The sequence below is a fragment of the Kogia breviceps genome, chromosome 18 (genome assembly GCF_026419965.1).
Source record: "Kogia breviceps isolate mKogBre1 chromosome 18, mKogBre1 haplotype 1, whole genome shotgun sequence".
NCBI classification, from domain to species: Eukaryota; Metazoa; Chordata; class Mammalia; order Artiodactyla; family Physeteridae; genus Kogia; species Kogia breviceps.
The window spans coordinates 14,848,809-14,867,794 of NC_081327.1; the positions used below are offsets into that span (position 1 = coordinate 14,848,809).

Genomic DNA, 18,986 nt, shown 5'->3' on the forward strand with positions numbered 1-18,986 from the left:
CTCTCTTGGGGTTTCCTGTAGCTTGGTGGTGGTGGGGAGAGGCTCCGGCTGCTCCCAGGTGACCTGCCCCAGAAGAGAAGGACATCGCCAAAGCAATTACCTTATCAGATCTACCCACACTTGCCCCTGGAGACGCGTCCACCCTGTGAGGCCCAAGCATGAGAATATCAAGGACCTGCCATTCCACCAGGCCAGCCCCTCACGTCTGCCCATGGAGATCCCTGCCTGGAGGGGTTTCGAGGGGGTTCCCAGACCTCAAACCTGACACTAAGCACCAAGTTCAAAAAGTCCTTTCCCCACTTTGCACCGTGGTTTTCCCACCTGGGCAGGTTGGGGTGGGGACAGGGGAATGATTGAGGGCTGTGATGGCTGTAGCTGGAGTGTGGCATGCCTCTGGGGTCCTCTGAGCCTCAGTTTCCCCCTCTGCACAATGGGAATAATAGTGCTGCCTTCACAGGGGTTTCTTGCAAGGACCCATGAGGTCACATATGTGTAGTACCTGGCACATGTTTGGCACTGCTGCTGTGAAGTGTGAGTGTTTTCACTGGTGGTACCACATGAGAGCCAGGCTCCGGGGTAAAACCTGGGCTGGAATCCTGTCCCTGATACGTAGTCATCGCAACCTTAGGCAAAGTCCTTGACCTCTCTGTGCCTCAGTTTCCCCGTCTGTACAATGGGGGCTAATAAGAGAATGTAACTTTGCAGGGCTGTTGTGAGGAGCTAAGGAAGCATTCAAGCAAAGCCCACAGGGCAGACCCAGCACTGAGCAAGTGCCCCCTGAACTGACAGCTATTACAGCTACTGCTGTGAGCACCCTCCTCCAGGTGTCTGGCACCTGCTCTTCGGCTTAAAAGAGGACACTCCGCAGCCAGTCTGCCTGGTTCTGAGTCCTGCCTCTCACGTCCTAGCTTGGGGACATGGGCAAGTGACCTCACCCCTCTGTGCCTGGGTCTCCCCATCTGTAAGGGGCGTGGGTAAGAATGGCACTCACCTCAAAGGGTAGTTGTGAGGTTAAATAAATTAATATGTGAAAGCCCTGAGCGCAGCGCCAGGCACATAATGAGCACCCTATGTTTGCTATTCCTCTTGTCAGTACAGCTCTTCCCAGTGGTTCCCTGATCTCAGTGACAGGTTGCGATGGGGTCCGGGCAGGTAGAGCAGCCCAGTAGGGAATGCCTAAGCTGCCCAGGCCTGGAGGTCACCCCAAGGAACCCCGTGATCAGCTGTAATCAGGTCCGCCCTGCTCCACCTCCTCCCTCCCTGGGTATATCAGGGCTGGTCCAGATCCCAGGTTCCGTCTCCGGCAGAGGAGGGTGGCTGCACCGGGCACCATGGGGAAGGCGGTGAGTAGGGTCAGGGGTTGGGGGGTGGAGTTGGAGGCAGGGGTTCCAGAGGGAACTGATGCCTTCCCCGTCTCCCAACCCCCAGGAGAATTATGAGCTGTACCAGGTAGAGCTGGGTCCTGGTCCCAGTGGGGACATGGCAGCCAAGATGAGCAAGAAGAAGGCGGGCAGTGGAGGGGGCAAGAGGAAGGAGAAGCTGGAGAACATGAAGAAGGAGATGGAGATTGTGAGCAGAGGCCCCAGGGGGCCTGGTGGGGTGGGGGGCTGGGTGGGGCTGGGCAAGGGCAGGGTTGGGGGCCCGCGAGACAGACGGTAAGTGTTGTGCCTCCTCCATGCAGAACGACCACCAGCTGTCAGTGCCCGAGCTGGAGCAGAAATACCGGACCAGTGCGACCAAGGTGAGCTGGGACAGAGGGAGGGGTGGGTATAGGGAAGAGGAGCCGGGGGTGGGGGGCGCGGTGGGGGGGAGAGAGAGAGAGAGAGAAGGAGGGAGAGAGGGAGGGAGGGAGGGAGGGAGAGAGAGGGAGAGAAAGAGAGAGAAACACATTAGAAAGGGCCAAACAGACCAAACAGAGAGAGAAGGTAAGAGAAGCAGATAAAAAGAGACAGAAGAGAGACAGAGACAGCAGGAAGAAAGACACGGAGAGAAAGGTGGGAGAGAAGAAAGAGACACAAAGAAGGAATGGGGAGAGGGGCGGGAACAAAGACGGAGAAAGAAAGGAAGAGGCGCAAGGCAAGGGTGGGGGGCAGGGAGAAGGAGGCAGGGAAGGAGCGCTCTCACTGATGAGAGGAGAGTCCTTAGTGACCACTAAGACGCCACTCCTCCCGCCCCCAGGGCCTCTCTGCCAGCCTGGCCGCCGAACTGCTGCTGCGGGACGGGCCCAACGCCCTGAGGCCGCCGCGGGGCACCCCCGAGTACGTCAAGTTCGCCCGGCAGCTGGCGGGCGGTCTGCAGTGCCTCATGTGGGTGGCCGCTGCCATCTGCCTCATTGCCTTTGCCATCCAGGCCAGCGAGGGCGACCTCACCACAGACGACAATGTGAGTGGCGGGGGCTGGGGCCAGACATGGGACACGGGGACCTGGGGGACAGAGGACATTGAGCATGGGACTCAGAACACGAATGACATATGATGGGGATATAGAGAGATGGAAAACATCTCTAAGACATGGGTCAGGGGGGCCGAAGGACATTGGGATATGAGACAGACCCAAGGACACAGGTCACAGGGGACGCAGGGGAGACTGTCACAGAGATAGAGGACATAGGCAGGGATACAAAGACATAGACATGCAACACTTAAGATATGGGACTTGGGAAAAAGAGGGCATGGGACAGACCAAGGACAGAGGGCACAGGGGACACTGGGACTCACACATGGGGACACAAGGGCATGGGGACCCAAGAGACACAAGACTCAGGACACAGTGCATGGAGAGACATAAGACATTAGGCGTGGGAGCACAGAGACATAGAGAATACTGAGATATAGGACAAGAGGACATTGGATATATGACCGGGGTCAGGACAAGGGACATGGGGATATAGGGACGTGTGACATTGGACAGGAGCTTGAAAAGTCTTAGGACATGTGACACAAGATGGGGACTCAAGAGTACATAGACATGGGGAGACATCGGACATAGGCACCTGGAATTTGAGACATGGGACACTGGTCATGGAGGACACAGAAAACGAAGCATGTGATCTGCAGCACACGTGGAAATGGGGGTGTGAGGGCGCAGGAACTGTTGGACATAGGGAAACACAGAGGATGGCACACAGATGATGAAAACACAGAATAGGAACCTTGGAACACAGGGAATTTAGGACACGGGAACACGGGACAGAGGACTGTGGGGAACGCAAGACTTGGGGGGCACAGGAAAATGGAACACATACCACCAAGGTGCATGGTGACATGGGGCACAAGTCATAGGGTATGGGGCCACAGAGCCAGAGGAAATGGGATGTATGGACACAGGGACATAAGACACAGAGAATACAGGGCAGTTGAATGTGGGATATGAAGAGCATGGGGACAGGGACACAGGTCACAGGAAATAGTGCCTGAGGCTTCCTAGTAGAGTCGGGGGAAACCACAGAGGTGACCTTGGAGGAAAACTACCAGGGCACCAGAGAGCAGGCAGGTGGCCTCAGGCAGGGAGCTTCCAGCCCCGAGTCATAACCCAGCCCCTCTCCACCTCCGCCAGCTCTACCTGGCACTGGCCCTCATTGCCGTGGTTGTGGTCACTGGCTGCTTCGGCTACTATCAGGAGTTTAAGAGCACCAACATCATCGCCAGCTTCAAGAACCTTGTGCCCCAGGTGGGTCCCCAGCCCCTGGCCGCTTGAGGTTCCAAGTCTCCCCATGGGCACTGGCAATCTCCTGGCATCTCTCTGTGGCCCCTCCCATCAGGCCCAGCCCGCCCTTCATCCCTGGCCTCCATATCTCCCCACAGGTCCTCACCTCTCCCCACTTTTCACCTCCCCACCTCCCCACCGCATGCAGCAACTTCTACCCCCATTCCCTACCCCGCTCAACTCTGGTGCTCTTGCCCCACAGCAAGCAACGGTGATCCGAGATGGGGACAAGTTCCAGATCAACGCAGATCAGCTAGTGGTGGGCGACCTGGTGGAGATGAAAGGCGGGGATCGAGTGCCAGCCGACATCCGCATCCTGCAGGCCCAGGGCTGCAAGGTGGACAACTCCTCGCTGACTGGAGAGTCTGAGCCGCAGACCCGCTCGCCCGAGTGCACGCACGAGAGTCCCCTGGAGACCCGCAACATCGCGTTCTTCTCCACCATGTGCCTTGAGGGTCCGTGAGGTCCCCACCCACCCGCCCAGCTGACCACACCGCCTCCACTGCCCCCTTCTGCTTCCTTCTGAGACGCACTGCCTCTCTACGTCGCATGACTGCCAACTCTTCGGGTGACACTGCTTCACTAGCTCCCACTATTGCAGCCCCCTTCCCAGGTCACGCTGCCCCCGCTGCCTTCCATGACTGCCCCTCCTTTGGTTCACGCCGCTGTGCGCGCCCCCAGTGCTGCCCACCCGGCCCTGAGTCACCCTCTTGGCCCCACTGCAGGCACCGCGCAGGGCCTGGTGGTGAGCACCGGTGACCGCACCATCATCGGGCGCATCGCATCACTGGCCTCGGGAGTAGAAAATGAGAAGACACCCATCGCTATCGAAATTGAACATTTTGTGGACATCATAGCAGGCCTGGCCATCCTCTTTGGTGCCACATTTTTCATAGTGGCCATGTGCATTGGCTACACCTTCCTGCGGGCCATGGTCTTCTTCATGGCCATTGTGGTAGCCTATGTGCCTGAGGGGCTGCTGGCCACTGTCACGGTGAGTTGGGGAAGCAGAAGAGCGGTGCAGTGAGCTGAGAGGCCTGTGCATCTGTCTGTTTGTTCATCTGGGCTTCCCTCCATCCTCTCCCTATCTGTCCATCTATCCATTTTGCCCCCATCCACCCAACCACCTTCCCGTCATCCATCCTCCCCCCCATCCCCCCCCATCCCCATCTCTCCACTTATCCCGTCCATTCAGGAAACACCCGCCGGGGCTACTCGGGGCCATGTCCTGTGCCACACACTGAGGACTCAGAGATGAAGAGGCAGGGGCTTTGACAGGAGGAAGCTGAGGTCCAGTGTTGAAGGCTGTGGGTAGCCTTCAAGAGTCAGCACTCAGTCCAGGGCCAGCCCAAGAGGAGGCTCAGGGAATGTTAGTTTTCTCATTTTGATTGTGCTGATAAGAGAAATTATAGAATCTCAGCTAGGGCAGCTCAGGGCAGGGCCTGGCTACGTATATCTGGTGGACAGATTGGGGAGGCATCCCAAGTGGAAAGCGCAGGCTGGACCAAAGCTTGGAGGCAAGAAAAAGCCTACTCTTTGCAGGGGGATGCTGCATACGCAGTACTGTGGCTAGGGTGAAGGGTCCCCAATACCGGGACAGGAGGGAAGTGGGACTGGGAGCAAGGCTTGGTCCCCACGCGTGCATTTCTCACCCTTCCCCCAGGTCTGCCTGTCCCTGACAGCCAAGCGGCTGGCCAGCAAGAACTGTGTAGTCAAGAACTTGGAAGCAGTGGAGACACTGGGCTCCACGTCAGTGATCTGCTCTGACAAGACGGGGACCCTCACTCAGAACCGCATGACTGTGTCCCATCTGTGGTTCGACAACCACATCCACTCGGCCGACACCACGGAAGACCAGTCAGGTGCGGGGGTGGGAGGAGACAGCAGCTGGGCAGGATCTGGTAGATGGTGGAGACCTAGGCGGGAGCTCTGTGGTTACTGAAGGGAGCCTGGGGAGGGCTTTGCATTAATGGAGAGGGGGCTCCATCTGATCAGGCGAAGGGCTGCGTCCTCGGTCTAGGGAGGGGGCTAAGCTGCAAGTCTGGGAAGGGGCTTGGTACTTATTGGGTCTCATGGGAGACTTGATACTGAGTCTGGAGAGAAAGCTCCGTCCTGGGGTCTGAGGAGGTGTTTGGGTCCCACCCAGGTCTGGGGCGGGGATCCAGTCCTGATTCCGGGGGGCGGGGCTCGGTTCTGGTATGGGAGAGCTCCTTCGCGGCCCCAGCCCGGATGCCTGACCTCCAGGGCAGACGTTTGATCAGTCCTCGGAGACGTGGCGGGCGTTGTGCCGCGTGCTCACCCTGTGTAACCGTGCTGCCTTCAAGTCGGGCCAGGACGCAGTGCCCGTGCCCAAGGTGAGAGCCGGGGCGCTCGGGGGAGGGGATCCCGGGAGCCTCCTGGTGAAGCCGGGAGCGCTCCTGACACCGGCCTGCGTTCCCAGCGCATCGTGATCGGGGACGCGTCGGAGACTGCGCTGCTCAAGTTCTCGGAGCTGACGCTGGGCAATGCCATGGGCTACCGCGAGCGCTTCCCTAAAGTCTGCGAGATCCCCTTCAACTCCACCAACAAGTTCCAGGTGTGCGCCAGCCGCGGCCGGCCCCGCCCACGGTCCAGTCCCGCCCACAACAAGCCCTGCCCACTGCAGGCCCCACCCACATTCAGGCCTGGCCTGCGCCTGGGCTTCACTCTCAGTCCCCTCCCTCTCCACAGCCAAACCCCACCCACGTCTCCCGCCCCGCCCACAGCCGAACCCCACCGAGGGCCCGGGCGCTCCGCCCGCTCTCAGCTGTCAGGCCCTCGGTGGGGAGAAGCTCCTAATCCAAAGCCCGCCCCAGTCCAACTCCGACCCAAATTCTGCCCGTTCCCCACGCCCACTCCCCTAACTAGGCCCCTAGGTCCGCCCCAACCCTCAGCCTCTACCAAGGACCTGCCCACCAAGCAAACCCCTCACCCTCGGTCCCAGCCTGACCTTCCCAGGGCTATTCCGGCAGCGCTTGAGCGCCGTCAGCCCCGCCATTCCCCAAGCCCCGCCCCTCCCTCTTGACCTCGCCCACAACACCGCCTCCTCCTCCGCCCACAGTTGTCCATCCACACCCTGGAGGACCCGCGCGACCCGAGGCACGTGCTTGTAATGAAGGGGGCCCCAGAGCGCGTGCTGGAGCGCTGTAGCTCCATCCTCATCAAGGGCCAGGAGCTGCCGCTGGATGAGCAATGGCGCGAGGCCTTCCAGACTGCCTACCTCAGCCTGGGAGGCCTGGGAGAACGCGTCCTGGGTGAGACCCCCAAGCCAGGGTAGAGGTTAAACCCGGGTGCGAGGGAGGCGCTAGCACGGAGCCTGCCCGACCTTTCCGGCCCAGCCCTGACCCTGACCTTTCCCATCATTGCTTGACAGTTGACCTGCCCCAGTCTACACGCTCGACTTTGACTTTCCCTATCTCAGTCCTAAACCCTGTCCTCAATGCCTACCTTGACCCAACCTCTCCCAACCTGTTCTCACCTGGGTCTTACCTATCCTGACGCAACCTGTGATCCCTTGATTTTCCCCAGCTCTTGCCCCAGCTGATGACCTGCCCTTGCTTTCTTTCACCTCTGCCTTTCAGCGTCCTCCTCTTGACCCTCTGACCTCCCTCCACCCCGCCAATTTTTGTCTCCACTCCTTAAACTTCTCTAACCCCTGCCTCAACTCCGGAAGGCACAAACCTATGGTCCAATTTCTGGATCTTCCACTTTACTTGATGCGTGACCTCTGGGAAGTAACATCCCTTCTCTAAACCTGTTTCATCATTTGCAAGATGAGGATGCTACTAGCCTCACAGAGCGGTTGTGGGGATGGATTCAGATACAGTTGTCCCCCAGTATCTATGGGGATTGGTTCCAGGACACCCACCACACTCCCCCACACCCTTACCCGACAGATACCAAAATCCCTTATGTTCAAATGTTCAAATCCCTTATGTAAAATGGTGGAGTATTTGCATATAACCTATGCACTTCCTTCCATATGCTTAAAATCGTCTCTAGATTACTTATAATAGCTAATACAATGTAAATGCTATGTAAGTAGCTGTCAGTGTGTGGCAAATTCAAGTTTTACTTTTTGGAATATTCTGGAATTTTTTCCGGCATATTTTTGATCCACAGTTGGTTAAGTCTGCGGATGTGGAACCTGTGGATACAGAGGGTTAACTGTAATGTGAATGAAAGATTCAGCCCAGGGTCAGGCATCCATTGGTGCTTGGTGCAACGCACCTGGTTATTTTACTCATCACCTGGCCTTGCTATGAAAGGGTTCACCCAGGACTCCTCTCTGACTTCCCTGTTTTCTGGTCAGGCTTCTGCCAGCTCTACCTGAGTGAGAAGGACTACCCGCATGGCTATGCCTTCGATGTGGAGGACATGAACTTTCCAACCAGTGGCCTGTGCTTTGCGGGACTCGTATCCATGATAGACCCACCCCGGGCCACCGTTCCTGATGCTGTGCTCAAGTGCCGCACAGCCGGCATCCGGGTATGCCCCTGGGGAGAGGACCAGGCAGGGGTGAGAACAGAGGATGGCAGTATTTGGGGATGAAGGACCCTGTGACAGAAACCCACCCGAAAATGGCTTGAACCACAAAGGAATATAATGGTTCAAGAACTGAAAAGTTCTAGGGCATGAAGCTTCAGGTATAGCTGGATCCAGGAGTTCAATGTCTTTGGGAACTTGCCTTTCTCCACATCTCAGCTCTGCTTTTCTCTCTGCTGGCTTTATTCTCAAGCAGTTCTCCATTGTGGTGGACAAAGGTGACCACCCTCCAGCAGCTCCAACTCACGTCCCACCTGTTTAGCCACCCCACCAAAAAAAGAATGCCTCTCTGACAGTTGTACCAGCTTGGGCCACATGTTCATCCCCGAACCAATCACTCACTGTGGCTGGGGCTGGGGGATGTCCACTGGGGAGGAGAGGGAGAATGGGTTAATCTGAAGGGGTCAAGGGTCTGCTGGTTCCCCTTACAGGTGATCATGGTGACAGGTGACCACCCCATCACAGCCAAGGCCATTGCAGCCAGTGTGGGCATCATCTCGGAAGGCAGTGAGACAGTGGAGGACATCGCTTCCCGCCTCCGTGTGCCCGTGGACCAGGTTAACCGGAAGTAAGTCCCCTTCAGCCTTCCTTGTGGTAATGTCCCCTTCAGCCTTCCCCACACAGACTGAGGCCCCAGCGATGCCCTCCCACCTCCCTCTCTAGGGATGCCCGCGCCTGTGTGATCAATGGCATGCAGCTGAAGGACATGGACCCATCAGAGCTGGTCGAGGCCCTGCGTACCCACCCTGAGATGGTGTTTGCTCGTACCAGCCCCCAGCAGAAGCTTGTGATTGTGGAGAGCTGCCAGCGACTGGTGCGACCCTGCTGATGAAGGCAGGCAGGTGGGCTTGGCTGGCCCTGGGCTGCCCTCTCACTGACCAACCTCCCACCTGTACCCACCGCCTGCAGGGTGCAATCGTGGCTGTGACAGGGGATGGAGTGAATGACTCCCCAGCCCTGAAGAAGGCAGACATTGGCGTGGCCATGGGCATTGCCGGCTCGGACGCTGCTAAAAATGCAGCCGACATGATCCTGCTGGATGACAACTTTGCCTCCATTGTGACAGGCGTGGAGCAGGGTCCGGGCCGGGTCAGAGAGGGGGGCAGGCAGTGTGGGCACAGGAGGAAACGGGCTCTGAGGAGACTGAGGTGCCTGCTGTACTCCCACAGGCCGACTGATCTTTGACAACCTGAAAAAGTCCATCGCCTACACACTGACCAAGAACATCCCTGAACTGACGCCGTACCTTATTTACATCACCGTCAGCGTGCCTCTGCCCCTCGGCTGCATCACCATCCTCTTCATAGAACTCTGTACCGACATCGTGAGTCTACACGATGCCCCAGTGCCCCCCACCCACACAGTGCCCAGAGACATATGCCCACAGACAGGTGTGATGGACGGAAAGTCTTGCACTCAGAGTGATACAGATGTGTGTATACCAGACAGCCAGATGTGGACACACAGGCAGGCAGGAAGGTAGCCATGGACAGAATTACAGACGGGGACACATAGGTGGACACTCAGATAGGCATGGACCGACTCACGGACAAACATGGACTCAGTTATGGACACTCAGACAAACAGAGATTTTACAGACACGGATATCTGGCCAAACTTGGATCACACACAGACATCCCTCAACAGACATGGACAGATAAACAGCATCAGAGAGACTCCAAGGCAGAGAGACAGAAAAGATCCTCAGATCGAGCCACAGATGCAGCCAGATGCATGGCCATGTCACATCTTTATTCAACAGCACTTCCATAATGTCTGCTCTGGGCCAGGCACACATTAATTACTTAATTTTGTCCTCATAACTACTCTATGAGATGAGCTTTAATTTCTTTATCATACCCATTTTACTGATGAGCTAATTGAGGCTTAGACAGCTTGAGTGGCTTGCCCCAGGTCACACAGCTAATAGGTGGCACAGCAGGGATTCAGGCCCAGGTATTCGGGTACCCCAGAACCTCTGCCCTCAGTCAGTACAATCTGCTGCCACTCTGTGTCCACAAACAGATGGGGTGGGGGACAGGGAGGAGGACACATGTACACAGAGAGACAGAAGAGATTCAGAGATAGAGGGTGACAAAGAGAGATACAGAGACAGGAACACAGAGACAAAAAAGCAGAGACACAGTCACAGAGAAAGAGACTGGAGATGGGGACAAAGAAATGAAGAAAGTAAGGGACAGAAAGAGAGAACGAGCATGCAACAGGGAAACAGGCCAAGACCAGAGGACCCCAGAGAAGAAACAGACAGAGAGAAGGAGGACGGGGAGGAGGGGGGCAGAGAAAGGCAGAGACAGAGAACACCCAGTAGCAGAGATAATGCAGATGCTCTGAAGGAGACGGACACCAAGACAGATGGGCACACACATGTGGACTGGATATGCCGACATTGCTGACAAGGGCCAGGCTGTCCAGGCAGGTGTGGCTGCGTGGTCACCGTGGGTCCTGCCTCCTAACCTCACTTCTGTCCCTGCCCACTGCAGCGGGGAGGGGGGCTCCAGAGAGTCAGGGACAGGGGCCCAGGCGAGCCATCAACCCCGGTTCCTTCCACTCCTGGCCAGTTCCCCTCTGTGTCCCTGGCGTACGAGAAGGCTGAGAGTGACATCATGCACCTGCGTCCGCGGAACCCGAAGCGTGACCGATTAGTCAACGAGCCCCTGGCTGCCTACTCCTACTTCCAGATCGGTGCGCGCCCCGGGGCGGGGGGCGGGGCGCGGGCTCCCCTGCAGGGCTGCTCGCCTGCCGTGGAGTCTCTAACCGGGTCTCGGCCTTGTTCTGGATCTTGGTGTCTGCATTTGATCCTGGGTCTCTGTCATTCTCTGAGTCCTTGTCTGCACACAATGGTCTCTATGGTCCCCAGTGTCCCTTCTCTGTCCCAGGCCTCATTCTCCATGACCCTCTCTCTGGGTCACTGCCTCCTGTCTTTTGGGGGTTCTCTGGGTGTGTCTCTGTTCCTGCCTCTCTCTGTGTCCTGTCTCTTGTGTCCCTGTCGATCTCTCTTGGAGTCCTTGTCTCTGCGTCTGTCTCTCCATGTCTGTCACTGTGTTCTTGTCTGTCTCCATGCCACTGTTTCTGTGTTCCCGTCTCTGTGTGTGTGTCCCTGACCCTGTCTCTCTGTGACTGCATCTCTGTCTCCCTGTGCCTCCTTGCCTCTCTCCCAGGTGCCATCCAGTCATTTGCTGGCTTCACTGACTACTTCACGGCCATGGCCCAAGAGGGCTGGTTCCCATTGCTGTGTGTGGGGCTCCGGCCATACTGGGAGGACCACCACCTACAAGATCTGCAGGACAGCTATGGCCAGGAGTGGGTGAGCCCCTGCCCCCTCCCATGAGTCCTGTGACTCATGGGATGCCACCTACCTTGAGTATGGCCCACGCTCATTCCTCCACGTGTGACTGAGCTCAGCCAGAGCCTCCCAGACACCCAGGCTCTCTGCCAGTTCTGGGCTGAGGGGCCTTTCCCACCACTGTCCTGAGCTCTGAACTCCTGCTTCTGATGACCCCAGCTGCAGATGGGTCCTCTCTGCCCCGACAGCAACACATCGTCTCAGGTGTGGAGCCAGTACCACCCCCCCACCCCCATTCTGTTGTTTTCCCCGCAGTGTCACTCACACAGAGTATTTGCATGTGTGGCTGACTTGAGTGAAAGTCTGGAGCACAGAGAGGCTAGATGTGGCTGGCAGGTGTGTTTAGTTTGCCCTACAGAGTGACAGATCAGGATATTCCCCTTAAACATTTACTGTCATGGTTAAGAATATAGATGTTAGAGCCAAACTGCTGGGATTCGTTGTCTGCCACTGCTCCTCACAGCTGTGTGACCCTGGGCACGGTATTTTGCCTCTCTGTGCCTCAGTTTGCCCAGCTCTAAAGTGGAGAGCGTACTAATACACTGATATTACCTCAGTGATTTTTACCGCAGTGATTTTCACAGTGTGGTCCCCAGACCAGCAGCGTCAGCATCACCTGGGAACTTGTTTGAAATATAGATTCTCAGTTTCCCCCTCAGACCTCTGGGATCAGAAGCTCTGGGGGTGGGGCTTGTGTTTTAACCAGTTCTTCTGGGGATTCTGATGTATGTTGAAGTTTGAATACCACCAATCCACCTCTTAGGATTATTAGGAGGATTAAATGAGATAATACATGTGAAACACTTGGGACCTGGAGCAGAGTAAGTGTTCCTTACACAATTAACTGATATGTATAAAAATAGTTATACTGAAGAAGTGGACTGAACAGTGGCTACCCCCTTTGAAAGGGCATGTGTCGTGTTCCTCAAAGGCCCACCTGGTCCACTTTGGTCATTCTTCCCATCTGCCTGGGTCCTGGAGTCACTGGACTTTGAAAATCCTGCCTCAGGATTCGAATTCCCCTTTCCCAGGTGCCTCCTTTCGGGTGCCCAGGACATTCTACGTCACTCTTTTCATTATGAGAGCAACTGGCCTGGCCTATTGCTTGCCCAGGCAGTGACGGCCAAGCTGTCCTAGACCAGGTTTCTAGGCCCCGCGCTCTGGGGCCCTGCAAACGTGGCAGATCCTGCATCTCTCCTCTGCCCCCACCCCAGCCTCTGACGCAAGGGAAGGAGCATTTAGGGGTCCGTGGCCCTAGGCCCCGCATGCCCGGCTGCCTGCAGAGGCTCTCCGCCTGGGTTCAGGCTGCTTGTGTTCTCTCCTGGCCCACAGACGTTCGGGCAGCGCCTGTACCAGCAGTACACCTGTTACACCGTGTTCTTCATCAGCATCGAGATGTGCCAGATTGCTGACGTCCTCATCCGCAAGACACGCCGCCTCTCTGCCTTCCAGCAGGGCTTCTTCAGGTGACCCCAGCTGGCCCCAGCCCCGCCCCCACCCTGCCCTCCCAGCCCTGGTTGCAACTCCCAGCAGGTCCTGACCAGGGCTCACTGCAGCCAGCAAACCCCAGCAATGGATGTGCTGATGTGCTGGTGCAGCTGCTAACATTCCTTATCGATAGCTGGCCAATAGCTCCCACCTCATGCCTCTCAACTGGCCCGTCTATGTTTCATCAGCTAACGGGCTGATGCTGACAGGGTTGGTGTCCACCGTTGGAGAGGTGCGGGCCATGCCAGTGTTCGATGTTTAGAACATCTCCCTGCTGCTGCTATCTGACCTCCTCTGACCCAGTACCCTGATTTCCATCCGGTCCCCAACTCCTCATGGCCTATCTTTGTCCTGTGTCCGCCAGTCTGAGCCTTTCCCATCCTGCCGCACCTGCAGGAACAGGATCCTGGTGATCGCCATCGTGTTCCAGGTCTGCATCGGCTGCTTCCTGTGCTACTGCCCCGGGATGCCCAACATCTTCAACTTCATGCCCATTCGGTGAGGGGGTCATGAGCTGCATCGGGGTGGGCGTGCAGGACGCAGACCTGGGGATAGCCTGGACCTTGCCATCTCGCCTGTGCCTCAGGTACCAGTGGTGGCTGGTCCCCATGCCCTTTGGCCTCCTCATCTTCGTCTATGATGAGATCCGGAAACTTGGAGTTCGCTGCTGCCCAGGGAGTGAGTGTGGAGACTGGGGACCTGGGTGTGGAGGGCTGAAACTTTCTCAGAGCAGCGGCCCTGACCTTTGATTTCCAATACTTGACCTCCAGGCCCTTGACCCTCCATATCAAACCACCACTGAGCTATAACCTCTGAGCCCCTGGCTCCCCCCCCACCCCAGCCCCGCCCTGAATCCCCCCGCACTGAGTCTCCTTTCTCTCTCTCTCCCAGGCTGGTGGGACCAGGAACTCTACTATTAGAAGGACCGCTGCCTTCAAGCCATCCTCGAATCCACCACAGTAGGGGTGGGGGTGGGGGACACAAGGGACCCTCCAGACAGCCACCAAAACATCTGAGCAGTTAAGAGTCCCAGCCCCACCTGCGTCTGCTCTTGTAGCCCACGGCAACTCAACCTTGGGGAGACCCTCCCCACTCCCCTTCCCCATCCACCCTCCCGGAGGAGCAGTCCCTGGGCCCAGTCCTCTGAGCTGGCCTCAGGGAAGCTCCCTCCTGAATGGTGGGGGAACTTTGAAGGGGAGTGGGAACTAGCAGCTCCTGTGACATGGCTCTGTCCTTAGGACTCCAGGCCAGCAAGAGGGCTGCTTGGGGGGGTCTTCTTTAAAAACACACTCATGTCTGCATGATAGTAATAAACCAGCTCACGTCCACTGTGTTTTTATTCAGTGCTGGGCATCGTCTTATTAAGTGTTTTTTCATGAGCCCCTTTGATCTCCCTCAGTCCTACAACTTAGGGGCTATTTGTTCCCGGCTGTATCTCCAGTTTCTAGAACATAGCCTGGCACATAGTAGGTACTCAGTAGATGCTGCTTGGGGGAAGGAATTCCCATCTCTTTGCCTAGGGTTACAGCATTTCTAGGAGAGCTGGATGTGACCACGGGCACTCTCCAGAGCAGTGCCTTTAACTGCTCCACTAGCTGAACACCACCTCTGGGCTCTCCTTTCTCAGCACCCACTCTCCCTCTCTGGTCAGAATCCTTTCCACCTCAAGCATCCCCTCTCCCCTTCACAGGAGTTTCCTCTCTGATCCCACTTACGCCTTTGCAGCTACAATGGGCGCCCTATCACTGGTTAGTCCCAACCAACTCCTGGAGGCCACGTCACAGGTCTCCTCCTCACAGCCCTCACCTGAAGTTAGCCTTCCAACTCCCCTGTTGGAGATTCCCCTGTCCACAGCTCCCCCACCCACCCACCTTTGCCACTGCTTTTCCCAGTCCCCTTTCTTGCCTCTCTTCCCCTTTCTTTGACGAGTCTCTCTGGCTGGAACCCAGGTTTCTCCTTCCTCGTCGGCACAGTACCCCCTCCCCCACTGGCCTCAGTTCTGTCTGCAGTGGTGCCCACATCTGCCTCCAGCCTCCCCCCGGCATGTTCAAGGGGACCCACACTGGCCTCTGCATCCTCCTCCAGACCTGGTCCCACCCACTGTCCCATCATTGCCTACCCCTGCCGGCCCTGCCCTGGTCCAGGCCAGCCTTCTGGCTTGAGTCTCCCCATCCACCCAGCAGCCATGAGCTCTTCCTAAAGCCAAAACTGACTGTCCTTCCCCTGCCTAGAACTCTCCGTGGCCCCCCACTGCCCAGGCTCAGAGCCTTCTGTGATCTGGCACCTGCTGACTTCTGCAGTCTCACAAGCCCCCACCCTGGAACTCATTCCAACCAGCTCGTTTCACTGGAAAGGCCAGGCCCTCTCTCTGACTTCAAGGCCTTTACACGGGCCTTGATACCTGCTTTCTTCTCTTTGCTCCACTAACATCCTCTTGGTCTCAGCTCACACATCCTCTCCTCCAGGACAGACATAGCCCTCTTTTCCCATCACAGCCCTGATCACTGTAGTCTAGCTAATCAGGCCCACCACTCCCACCAGGCTTCACCCATCACAGCCCTGATCCCTCTGGCCTGTGCTCCCTGATTGTCCCTGAGCCCCATGAAAGCTGGGACTATTTCACAGACAGGTGGCCACCAGTAAAGGGCCCGGATCAGAGTCCCTGCTCAGCAGATAGTTGTTTAACAGTCATTTCTGCAACCTTCACTGTCCCAATATGTGCAAAAGGCTAGGTGGGGCATAGGATGACGGTATGGGAGAACGCAATGCCACTACATATCCACCCACGTGGGCTGGGGGAGCGTCCCATCTACTCCCTTTTCATATCAAACTCAGGGTGACCTATCACTCACCTCCCCACCCAAGACACCTGTGGACCCTGTCTTGACTAGGAGCGATGAGGAGGTGGGGACGGTGGTTGCCCCACCTTAGGGTAAATGCTCCCTCTGAAAACACCAAGACTCATAGCAGAGCTGAACAGAGCTGTGCTTGGTGCTCTCCTAGGCCCAGGGTCAAATAACATTATCGCAGGACCTGGACAGCCTCGTGGAGGGAGGGAGGGGGCACTTGCCCTATCCCATGCCCTGGGGGATCCCACTGGGAACACCAGGACTGGGGAGCACCTTCCCAGGTGGGCAGGACTTGCATCCAGGTGGAGCTTAAGCATGACATTCAAAGCCCTGCTTCTAATCCATCCCCCTCAGGGAGGGGGAGAGAAAGGGGCAGGAAGCTGGCCCTACTAGATCAGGGAAGGGCTGGGATGAGAAGGGTGGCATTCAGGACAACATCCAAATTGGTGGGCTCAACAGCTCTACTACTGGGCTGCAGCTGTCTCTGTACTCCACCCTAAGAAGACTCAGGCCAGGATTTAATCTGAGGACCTCAGAATCACAAAATAGGCCCTCAAGGGCAAAAGCAAGAGTCAAGTCACTGGACTGTTCCTGTGCAAGGAGGAGCCCCAGATGGTTGTAAGCAGGGAAGGGTGAGCTAGTTAAGACTGAGCTTTCAGAGAGATCCCCTTGGCTGCCATATAAAAGGTGGATGGGGGGAATTTCCTGGCAGCGGTCCAGTGGTTAGGACTCCACACTCCCATTGCTGAGGGCCCGGGTTCGATCCCTGGTCAGGGAACTAAAATCCCACAAGCTGCGTGGTGTGGCAAAAAAAAAAAAAAAAAAAGTGGATGGGGGTTTGGTTTGGGGGCTGGGAACCTAGGAGGTGACCAGCCAGGGAAGGGCCATGTGGGAGAGGGCCAGGTTAAGGCTGCGAGGAGAAGCCCCCAAGAACCATCTCTTGGATTCTAGCTCCCCTCTATCACCTGTTCCCTGAGGGCCCTGGTCTCTGCCACTGCTTAAAGACCGTCTGCTTCAAGCCCTCAGTCAACTTGCGGAAAACAGGAAGCAAAGGAACTGGTCCAGGAACACAGGACAGATGAGTGTTGGCTAGTCTCCCAGCTTGTCTACCTGGCTCCAAAACAAGGGCCTCTGGCACCCAGGAGAGCACACTGTTGGTAGATAGTTCCAGACAGAGATACAGAGGCAGGAACAACTTTCCAAATACTGTTTACTTCACTGAAACCTGGAGACAGGGAAAAGGTACGTCAAAGTCTGGGCCACCAAGCCTAGGAGTGCACGTTGACAACAGCGACATACAGGGCCAGGGTGCTGAGGGCCAGCAGCCCCGTCACCACCGCTCGGGCCAGAAGTGCCGTCCAGCTGCCCAGGGAACACAGGTGGACGAAGGTCCTGTGGGGAAACATCACTATGAAGAAGGGAGAAGAGATAATCCAACCCATCTGGGCCCATCCTTGAGCCCCACCCAGCTCACTCCATGACGAAGGCCTTGTAGACGCTGAGGAACATCAGTAGGAGGACTGCTGGCCGGAAAGTGTGGTACAGGTCATAGCGTGTTATCATCCACACCTGGGCAGATGCGACGATGTAATGGACCTGGAGGGAAGCGGGAAGTCAGGGCCAGGCCTCAGGAGGAGCAGAGTCACCAGCAAAACGGCGCGTGTATGGGAAAGCAGGACTGCGTACCAGACTGATGTTGGAGTCAATGCTCATCTGGATGTATTTCCAGTCAAACTCAATGCCCCGAGCTCCAACCCAGAGAGGGATGCAGCTGAAGAAAGCAAAGGGAGGGATTCTCCAGTACCCACACACCCTCAGCACCCAGAATCTGAGCCCCCACCCTCCGGCACCCCCCTGGAACCCAGGTGTCCTTTCTCAGGAATCTGGGCTCCAGGCTGCTGCACACACCGGGACATAATGAGCTCGGCGGTGGCCCAGCCCAGGGCAGCAACCATGATCTTGTATTCCCCCTTGCCGGCATTCCGGGACATGACAAGGTTTAGGCCTATCAGGTCTGCCACATCCACGCTGGCCTTCATGAACTCCTGTGGGTCAGGTTGAGGCTTGAGTAAGCACAGGTGCCACGGGGCCCCACTCCTGCACTCCCTCCCCCTCCCTTGCCCCACTCACCCCAATGAAGTCATAGATGCCGCCTTCCCAGGTGGGAAAGAAAGTGGCCAGAAACAGCATCTGAGACCAGAAAACAGAGAGGTCACCTCAAGGTGAGGGAGAGCAACCACGTGGGTTTGGTGGGAAGTTAGTGTGTTATGTGGAGGGCAGTACACTGGGGTTCTGGGGGCCCATGGGGGCAAGACGGCAGGAGCAGGGGAGATTGAGGGCAGGGGCTTGGAAGTCTGGGTTCTGTGGTGATCACAAGGGATCGGGGTCAGGCCTGAAGGTGCCGGGGCTGGTTACCCACCAGGGCAGTGGTAGCAGTGCCGGTGGGACCTTGGGGGTTAGTTAGAGGCTCTTAGCAGTATCCAAACGCCTCTTAGTCATACAACTGAATGTTCTCAATGTTACTAAAAGTGCTATACAAAAGTTGCTTGCGGACCTCTCCTCGGGTTCCAGCCCATCCAAGCCCGGCTCCTCCCCGGGGGATCTGGGCGGTGGGGGGGGGGGGGCGAAGCCCTCGCGCGGCACAGCTGGCGCCCTCACCTTGCACAGCTGCACGAAGAGGTAGGTGACCCCGGCCTGGACGCACTTCCAGAAGGCGTTGTACTCGGACCTGCGGGAGTGGGCGGTGAGGGGTTGGCCCGGCCCGCGCCCCCCTGCCCCGCGGCCGCCCCGCAGCCGCCCCGCACTCACAGGCCGCTGCACTTGTAGGTGATGAAGTAGGGGAAGTAGGCCAGGGCGAAGCAGTTCCCGAAGTGGAACAGCGTCATGGCGCCGGCCGCCCGGCTCGCCGGAGAGCGCCTCTCCGCCTCGGCGGCCTGGCGCCCGAGCCCGGGCCTGGCGCCCACCCGCCTCTGCCGCGGCGCGCGCGGCCTTCTGGGAGACGGAGTCCGCGGCGCGGT

At 57.3% G+C, this 18,986-nt stretch overlaps 2 protein-coding genes across 3 annotated transcripts in view; one reads left to right on the forward strand and one right to left on the reverse strand.

Annotated features, from left to right (window-relative positions):
* ATP4A (ATPase H+/K+ transporting subunit alpha) overlaps positions 1-14,459 on the forward strand; it is a 77,275-nt gene extending 62,816 nt beyond the window's left edge. The window contains exons 2-22 of one of the 2 annotated variants that reach the window (XM_067019012.1): positions 1,429-1,569; positions 1,682-1,741; positions 2,179-2,382; positions 3,556-3,669; positions 3,908-4,160; positions 4,431-4,699; positions 5,369-5,567; positions 5,950-6,059; positions 6,146-6,280; positions 6,785-6,977; positions 8,036-8,211; positions 8,700-8,836; positions 8,932-9,082; positions 9,178-9,346; positions 9,438-9,592; positions 10,848-10,971; positions 11,448-11,593; positions 12,965-13,098; positions 13,517-13,618; positions 13,707-13,798; positions 14,012-14,459. In XM_067019012.1, the coding sequence (XP_066875113.1) occupies positions 1,480-1,569; positions 1,682-1,741; positions 2,179-2,382; positions 3,556-3,669; positions 3,908-4,160; positions 4,431-4,699; positions 5,369-5,567; positions 5,950-6,059; positions 6,146-6,280; positions 6,785-6,977; positions 8,036-8,211; positions 8,700-8,836; positions 8,932-9,082; positions 9,178-9,346; positions 9,438-9,592; positions 10,848-10,971; positions 11,448-11,593; positions 12,965-13,098; positions 13,517-13,618; positions 13,707-13,798; positions 14,012-14,040 (3,042 nt within the window). In that variant the 5' untranslated portion in view covers positions 1,429-1,479 and the 3' untranslated portion in view covers positions 14,041-14,459. Of the gene's footprint in view, positions 1-1,401; positions 1,570-1,681; positions 1,742-2,178; positions 2,383-3,555; positions 3,670-3,907; positions 4,161-4,430; positions 4,700-5,368; positions 5,568-5,949; positions 6,060-6,145; positions 6,281-6,784; positions 6,978-8,035; positions 8,212-8,699; positions 8,837-8,931; positions 9,083-9,177; positions 9,347-9,437; positions 9,593-10,847; positions 10,972-11,447; positions 11,594-12,964; positions 13,099-13,516; positions 13,619-13,706; positions 13,799-14,011 lie in introns of those variants that run through there. The other variant, XM_059046246.2, reaches the window with a different exon arrangement.
* Positions 14,460-17,162: 2,703 nt separating this feature from the next.
* On the reverse strand, positions 17,163-18,954 carry TMEM147 (transmembrane protein 147). Its single transcript, XM_059046234.2, has 7 exons — positions 18,778-18,954; positions 18,628-18,697; positions 18,100-18,159; positions 17,878-18,014; positions 17,656-17,740; positions 17,444-17,565; positions 17,163-17,361 (listed from the first exon to the last, which is right to left on the reverse strand). The coding sequence occupies exons 1-7, from the start codon at positions 18,852-18,854 to the stop codon at positions 17,238-17,240; spliced, it is 675 nt and encodes a 224-aa protein (XP_058902217.1). The 5' UTR covers positions 18,855-18,954; the 3' UTR covers positions 17,163-17,237.
* Between the last annotated feature and the right edge of the window lie 32 nt (positions 18,955-18,986).